General features: G+C 55.0%; 1 protein-coding gene across 1 annotated transcript in view; it reads left to right on the forward strand.

Annotated features, from left to right (window-relative positions):
- PREX1 (phosphatidylinositol-3,4,5-trisphosphate dependent Rac exchange factor 1) overlaps nt 1-7,717 on the forward strand; it is a 181,275-nt gene extending 173,558 nt beyond the window's left edge. The window contains exons 35-40 of the mRNA XM_055438670.2: nt 34-148; nt 1,558-1,624; nt 2,609-2,781; nt 3,475-3,577; nt 3,841-3,908; nt 5,979-7,717. Of these exons, the coding sequence (XP_055294645.2) occupies nt 34-148; nt 1,558-1,624; nt 2,609-2,781; nt 3,475-3,577; nt 3,841-3,908; nt 5,979-6,021 (569 nt within the window). The 3' untranslated portion in view covers nt 6,022-7,717. The remainder of the gene's footprint in view (nt 1-33; nt 149-1,557; nt 1,625-2,608; nt 2,782-3,474; nt 3,578-3,840; nt 3,909-5,978) is intronic.
- The last annotated feature ends 300 nt before the right edge of the window (nt 7,718-8,017 follow it).

Raw genomic sequence — 8,017 nt, forward strand, 5'->3', positions numbered from 1 at the left:
AGCACCTGCCTTGCTCGTCTTCTCCCTTCACAGCTCTGGAGAATGTCGAGGTCTCGCCTCCTCCAGGCAGCCAGGCTGTGGAAGATTTGCAACAGGAGATCAACGCCCAGTCTCTAGAGAAGGTTCAGCAGTATTATCGCAAACTCAGGTACCTGCGTGGGCCTCACGTTGGGGCCAGGATCCTCGACACTGTCACCTGGAGGGGGCCTTTGCGTGGAAGGCACCAGAGAGCCCCCAGTGCCCGGGCAGGCAAAGTGCCGTTTCTTGAGTACCTACTGTGTGTCAGTCCCTCTGCCTACACCAGTTCCTCAGATTCTCACAGTAGTTACATTTCTAACCCATTTTACAGATGAGGGAAACTGAGGCCCAGGGAGCATACCCAAGGGATGCAGCTAGACAGTGGCTGAGCTGAGCTTTGAACTGGGTCTGCTTGGCTTTGTAGCAGGTCCTGCCAGGAGATGCCTGTTTCATTCTGCATGGGGAGGGAGCTGTGACGGGGGCCCTGGGATCCTTGAGCCTGTGAGTGAGGACCCCGCCCCCCCAAGGAGAAGAGGAGAGTAGGGGTCACATTCACCAGGGGAAAGCCTTGGGCCCAAGGAAGGAGCCCCGCTCCTGCCGCCCCGACTCTGCCCCTTCCTCCTTCCGCCCCACCTCCCTCTATGAAGAAGGTGGGCTGAGCAGTAGGACAGCAGGGTGTCAGGGAGTGTTGAGGGGGCCTAGCCCAGCTTTCCCATTTGGAAATGGGAGAATGATACTTTCATCTGTCTGTGCAGGGAGAACATTCACCTCTGTTATTACATCTGGCATCTCTCTGGATCAGTCGATGCCATCGGTCTGTTCCCTGCCGTTTGCTGAATATTTACAATATGGTCTCTCTGATCTGCATTCATCCCTTCCTTCAGCACCTGTCAGTTGAAACCTTCCGTGGGCCGGGCTGTGTTCTGGGTGCTTGCTTAGGAGTCAGCAGTGACTGAACAAAGCCTGTTCTTCATGGAGTGTAGATTCTAGAGCAGCCATGGCCCCTGGACCCCACCACCCCGTTTTGTCAATAAAGTTTTATTAGCACACAGCCATGTTCATCCATGTATGTATGGTCTATGGCTGCTTTTGTGCTGCAACAGCAGAGCTGCATAGCATCTCTAGAGAGACAGACTGGTCCACACAGCTTAAAATGTCAACTGGCCCTTTACAGAAAAAGTTGGCTGAGAGCTATTCTAGAAGGGGAGATGAGCAATAAACCAATAAAGAGAGCAGTGTGACGTGTCAAGTGATGGTGGTGTCAGAGGAGAGACACACCAGCGCGGGAGAGAGAGTGGGGTGCTGATTCAGATGGGCAGTGGGGGAGGTGGCATTTGAAGACCCTTCCTGCTTCCTCCTGGGCTGTTGGAGGAACAGGTGACTGTGGGCATGGAGAGCTGTGTCAGCCCACTCTCCCTGATTCGTTTCTTTGAGTTGTGGGGAGACAAAGAGGCTGCGGCTGTGGTGGGGCAGGGGCGGGAGAAGGGGATGGGATGGTGGGTGTGGCGGCCCAACCCTCACACTTCTCTTCTCTTTCAGGGCATTTTACCTGGAACGCTCTAACCTGCCCACAGATGCCAGCACCACGGCGGTGAAGATAGACCAGGTGTGTCCTCTCTCCCCTCACCTGCCATGGAATCTGGGCAGGGCTAGGGGTTTGCCGGGTTGGACAGGGACCAGGGACACTGCCTCTGCAGTCCCTTCTCCAGGAAGTCTCCTGGGGTCTCCATCTCCCTCCTCATTCTAGAAATTCCAATTTCTCCCTCACCTGCTTTAGAATTCCTTAGATGATGTTCTCCCTGGCACCCACTCCTTGCAGCATCGCTCTGGGGCTAGAGCCCCATGCCGGATATGGCCATGCAGTGTTCTTTTTGTTTGTTTCCTATTTGTTGCCAGCATTTAAAAGTCAAAAGATTTCCCATAAAATGGAGGCTTCTGGCCTATCCTGAGCAATGGAAAGATCTGGCTGTCCCAGCCACGCTCCTGTGTGTCACACTCGGCCTTCTAGGGGCTGTGCCCACCCCCTTCCCCCACCCCCGATCCACCCCGTCCCCTGCGTGCTCCGGGCCTTTCTCCCTCTGCCCAGGCACTATCGGGCCTCAGTTTTGACGGTACTATGGGGGCTCCTGGCCTCAGACTGTGAGGCTGGGGCTCCAGGAGAAGGGGTGGGCACAGACCTTTGGGAGTTTGTAGGCTGCTGGCAGAGTCTTAAGACGACACAGAAAGCCTTGGCCAGAGTTCTGTGCCTGCATTGGCAATGCCCGATAAGCCGGGGGTAGGTGGGGGGGGTGCGGTTGGGGGGGCACGGATTTTTCCCGGGGAGGGGCTGCTGTTTAGAGAGGACGGGGAGGGGCGTTGGCTCTTGGCTTCACCTGTGCAGGTGAAGAGAATTAGATGGGAGGGTGAGGCCTGAAACATTGTGAGTGCCGAATGCCAGCTTGTGGGGCAGCCACAGGGGTCGTGGAAGAGTTCTGGCTCAGTCACCCGGTGACAGAGTGGGGAAGACAGCTGCTGTGATGGAGGTGAAGACTGGGGCGGAAGGCCGGGTCGGGGGGCCTCCTCTGACCGCCCGGGCGTGTGCACCTCGCAGCTGATTCGCCCCATCAACGCCCTGGACGAGCTCTGCCGCCTCATGAAGTCCTTCGTCCACCCCAAGCCTGGAGCCGCCGGGAGCCTGGGCGCCGGCCTTATCCCCATCTCCTCCGAGCTCTGCTACCGCCTGGGGGCCTGCCAGATCGCCATGTGCGCCACCGGCATGCAGAGGTGCGTGGAGTCCCAACGCGGGGCGGAGCGGGGCGTGGCCGGACCTCTAGGGGGTGGGGCCCAGCGCTGGGAGGAGGGGCGTGGCCTTGAGGGGCGTGGCCTGACCTCTAGGGGGTGGGGCCAGCGCTGGGGAGGGGGCGTGGCCTGACCTCTAGGGGGTGGGGCCAAGCGCTGGGAGGAGGGGCATGGCCTGGAGGGGCGTGACTGGGCCTCTAGGGGGTGGGGCCCAGCGCTGGGAGGAGGGGCGTGGCCTGGAGGGGCGTGGCCGGACCTCTAGGGGGTGGGGCCCAGCGCTGGGAGGAGGGGCGTGGCCTGGAGGGGCGTGGCCGGACCTCTAGAGGGTTGGGGCCCCAAGATGGGAGACGGGAGGCCTGCTTGGAAACCTGGTTCTTCCGCTGCCTGTTGAGCCCAGACAAGGCCATGGCCCACTCTTAGCCTCAGTTTGCCCGCTGTGAGATGAGACCGCAGGAGAAGGTGGTCCTGGCAGAGCTGCCGAACTTCCCAGCCCCCTGACTCTGGTTGGCGTGACCGAGCGCCTGGTTCTCCCGTCTTAGTTGGGGCTGGGCTGGACCACTCTCTCGCTTCTGTCCGTTGTCCCTGCTACTCCGATCGGGGTCTTGGGGACTGTGTGGGGGGCAGGACGTCACCCACATCTCACGTGCTGCCTCCCCACCCCTTGCCGCCCAACTGCAGGAGCACCCTGAGCCTGTCCCTGGAGCAGGCGGCCATCCTAGCGCGGAGCCACGGGCTGCTGCCCAAGTGCATCATGCAGGCCACAGACATCATGCGGAAGCAGGTGGGGCGTCTGGGCCCCAGGGCCCCATCAGGCTGCAGGGGAGGCGCCCAGGCCTGGTCGTGCTGGGCTCATAGCCCGGGTGGGATGAGGGGCCGTCTGGGGATGGGGCTGATGACCCTGTCCCCTCTGGAGGGGCTGCAGATCTTAGCTTCTGGGGATCTCCCAGTCACCCCACCCACGCCCACATCCACACCCACACACCTCCTCAAGCGCCCTGCGCTCTGCGAAGAGACAGCTGGGCCCTCACTGTTCTCTTTTCCCAGGGCCCCAGGGTGGAAATTTTGGCCAAAAACCTCCGGGTCAAGGACCAGGTGCCCCAGGGCGCCCCGCGGTGAGTGGCTGTCCCCCCCGCCCAACCTGCTCCTTTCGCTGGGGTTGGCCTTACCCCACACAGATGCCCTGGCATTCAGATGGATCCTCCCTTCTCATTTATGGGATCCCCTACTTTGGGAAACGTCCCAGGGCTCCCACTTTGGCTGGAAAGTGAGGCAGGCCCGAGTGAAGCATGGGGCAGTGATCTGTGTGCCCCCCAACTTGCTCACCTGCTGCTGCTTCTCTGCTGCCCTCAGAGCCCTCAGCCCACCTGCCTCTTCTTGTCCTCTTGGCCCCATGGTCTCCGAGTCCGTGTCAGACCTTCTTATAGCACTGTGTGCAGACCCCGTCCTAGAAATAATTCATTTTAGTGCGTCTTCTCTCTCCATCCACACTGTCCTGATTTGCTATTGACATCGGCCCACACTTTTTAAAATTTTTTTTAATTTTTAAAATTTTTTATTAGAAAACTGAAATTTACAATGTGTTTATATCACTCACTGAGTACATGGCATTTAAAAACAACATCATTACAGAAATATAACAAAAATACAAAGTCTTAAAACCTATGGGATATGGAAAACATTATCCACTGAGGTCTTAAATGTAGTAGACTTTACATAAAAAGAAAAAGCAATGAGTATACACGTATACAGCCAGTTTAAGAAGTTAGCAAAATAAACAGAATAATCATAAAGAAAAGAAAGCACCTAATACACACTTTTTAAATAATTTTTTATTTTGAAATAGTTTGATCACAAGAAGTTAGAAAAATAGTACGGAGTTTTCAGGGGTCCTTCATGCAGCAATGCCCACCCCCCCCCGCAGGATAATGTCTCATGTAACCACAGTGTTCTTGCCTGGAGAATTCCAGGGATGGGAGAGCCTGGTGGGCTTCCATCTGTGGGGTCACATAGAGTCGGACACGACTGAAGTGACGCAGCAGCAGCAGCAGCAACCACAGGACATTGTCAAGACTAGGAAATGGTGTTGGAGTGATACAAGAACCCATACAGACCTTACCTGTGTTCCATTAGGTTTTGCCTGCACTCTTGGCCCATGTTGCTTTTAAATACTTTTCAAAAATTTATTTATTTTGTATGTATTTGGCTGCCCCGGGTCTCGGTTGCAGCATGCAGAATCCTCCTCATGGTAGGCAGGATCTTTGGCTGTGGTATGCGAGATTCTTAGTTGCGGTGTGTGGGATCTAGTTCCCCTACTAGAGACTGAACCTGGGCCCCCTGCATTGGAAGTGTGGAGTCCCAGCCACTGGACCACCAGGGAAGTCCCTTAAATGCTTTTCTGTGTCACTTTCCCTGCTCCAGGCACCATTCCCATCTCTTTACCTATATTGACTCATTTGCTTAAACAACAACTCTGTGAGCAAGGTACTCATGTTATCTGCCAGGGGCAGTGGGGACAGTGAGGCCCAGAGAGGTTAAGTGTCTTGTCTGAGGTCACACAGCTAACACACAGAATCAGAGCTGCCCTTCTGAACCCAGACCATCCCCTTCCTGACCCCTGCGCCTTCCTGCTTCCCTGTCTGTCTGTGTGTCTGCGGCCACCTCCTGTCTGGTCCCCCTGCCATCCTTCTCACACAGCATATATGCTTTCTCCTGCTTGAAACCTCTTAGTGACTCCTTCTTACTTGAAGGTGGGGCTCAGAATCCTCCCAGTGCAGAAAGAAACCCAAGGCAGGTCTACACATGCTGCAGGGAGAAGCCCCCAAGATATATTAAATGAAAAACTCCAGGGGCAGAGTCCTGGGTCTACTTGGCCACCATTAGTGTGGAAAAATGCACAGATACCCACATGTGTAATCACACACCCACATGTGTATGTTGACACACAAATGAGTGCACGTGTTTGCATCTGTACTTGTAAACCCCTTGCCAATCTGGAGGGAGCAAGACTGCTGAGGGGCGGGGACTGGGCTGCTGGAGGAGAGTGTGGGCGACCTCAATAATTTTTCACTGTGTCTTTTTACACCTGCCGAGTTTTGCTTTCTGGGCATGATTGCTCATTCACGTAAATCATATGTTGCGACAATAATAATGTTGCCCCTCATCCTCTTCACCTCCATGACCAGGCTCTACCGCCTCTGCCAGCCGCCGGTGGATGGAGACCTCTAAACGCCAAGGTGCCTGATGCCCGGCTACATCCTCTGGAGCTGGGCTTTGCAAGGACACAGGGGGCCACACGGCCTTCTCCAGAGCTGGCCCGAGGACTCTGTTCTGCCTGCCTCGAGATCTGCCCGACCTCCTCCATCACGTCACCTCCTGGGAGGATAAACGGTGCCCCAACTCGCGGATGAGCTGGCGATTGGCCCTGGGCCGGCACGTTCTCCACACTTCTGCCAGAAGCCAGAGGGGGTCCTGGGGACCCACAGAACTGATGGGTGCCTCCAGGGCCTGGACTCCTGTCCAGAAGTCCCCAGGACACAGGGGAGATGTCAGGGGCGCTGCAGCTGGAGGCCCGTGGCCCCAACTCCCTCGGGGTGACTCAATCTGCACTTTGGAAACCCCTGGTTTCCTTCTAAGTCCACATTCCAGGTGACCACACGTGTCTCTTCCTCACCTTAGCTTCCAGATCCCCCTCTAACCCTGTACTAACCTCCCCAATGGACTCAAAAAAGCCAGACCTCTGCCAGGAAAGACAGAGGGACAGGGCACAACACTTATTACCAAGAGGATGGTTGAAAGCCACCCTGGCTTCCTCTATCAGCGCCATTAGAACTGGAGCCATCAGCCCAGGGCACAAAATTTGCCCCAACTTTATTTATATGGCGTGAACTCTCTATGGCTTATTTCGGGATTTTTCTGTTGTCATTGGTTGTGTTGAGATTCCCGCCTCCCCCCTAACCCCCATCCCTGCCCCCCCAGGTTGTGTGAGTATATATTTGCATTTTAAATTTCAAAGAAAGCTATATTGTCTAACAGGGGACCAACATAAAGTAGTATTGACAACTTTTCCCAGTTCTACTAAAAAAATGAAAAAAAACTAAATTATTGAAAATTCAAGAATGTCAGTATTTCATCTTTTTAAGTATTAGGGTCTTAAGATATTGCGTACAGGTGTCGACTGGGGTTCCTTTCCCCACCCACCCCTCAGTTCCCTAGCCGTTGGCCTGTATTAGGGTGAATTACTTTGCTCTTTGAATGACTGGCTCCAAGGGTTTCAGAGGTGGCTGGGCCAGGCCTGGGGGATGGAGGGAGTTGAGCCATCCACTGGAGAGGCAGTCCCACACCAGTGTCTGTCCTCTGTGGTAGAGGGGCTGCTGGGATACCCTGAGTAGTGGCTTCTGTAATTTATTTTTTAATGTTAATCCAGAGCAAGGCAGCAGTAGGGCATTTGGGACTTCTCAGCCAGCCAGAGAGATCAGAAGCTACCCTGCCCACCTGGGCACAGGAACTTACACAGGATCTAACCCCCGTCCGGCCCTCTTCCCCCACTCTCCCCACCCCTGGAGTTTGTCCCCTCCAGCTCCTGTCATCAGCAGGGAAATGTCTTTCCAGCCTTTGCTGATGGGTGAGATCAGGTGTAGGTTTCCCTCTGCCCTGCAGGCTTGACGCCACATCAACATCTTGGCTCCCTGCATCCCCAGGAGTCGCCTTCCCTCTCTTGCCACCCTGCATCAGATTGCAAGAGGTGAGCTTGTTGCTGGACAGAGGTAATCTGATACAAATAAGGACCCCCATGGCAGCAAGGGAGAGGGTTCCCTGCGGGCAAGGGCGTTGTGCACTGGTTTACTTTACAATGTACAGATCTTCTCATTCAATTCATGATAGATTTTTTATTATTATTAAAAGTTGGTTTATAATACAAAGATCCTGATCTGTGGTGGGTTCCTTCGGGGCTGAACCTGGTGGCATGGGGGTGGTTGGGCCTGCACATGTCATAGGCGGAGTAAGCAACTGCTGTGAAGATGGCGTGGAGGACTGTTCCATCGGTACCGTGAGTTACCTCTCTGAACCTGTTTCCTCCACTAAAATGAGGACAGTATGTATATATTCCCTGCAGGGGAGTGGTGAGCACTACCCGAGATCGCGCAGTGGTTCTGCATCTCAGATGCACCAAGAAAATCACCGTCTTTATGTATATGTATTTGCCTTTGTTTTGGATTCTGAG

The sequence above is a fragment of the Moschus berezovskii genome, chromosome 15 (genome assembly GCF_049115385.1).
Source record: "Moschus berezovskii isolate FMDL1 chromosome 15, NW_MosBer_1.0, whole genome shotgun sequence".
NCBI lineage: Eukaryota > Metazoa > Chordata > Mammalia > Artiodactyla > Moschidae > Moschus > Moschus berezovskii.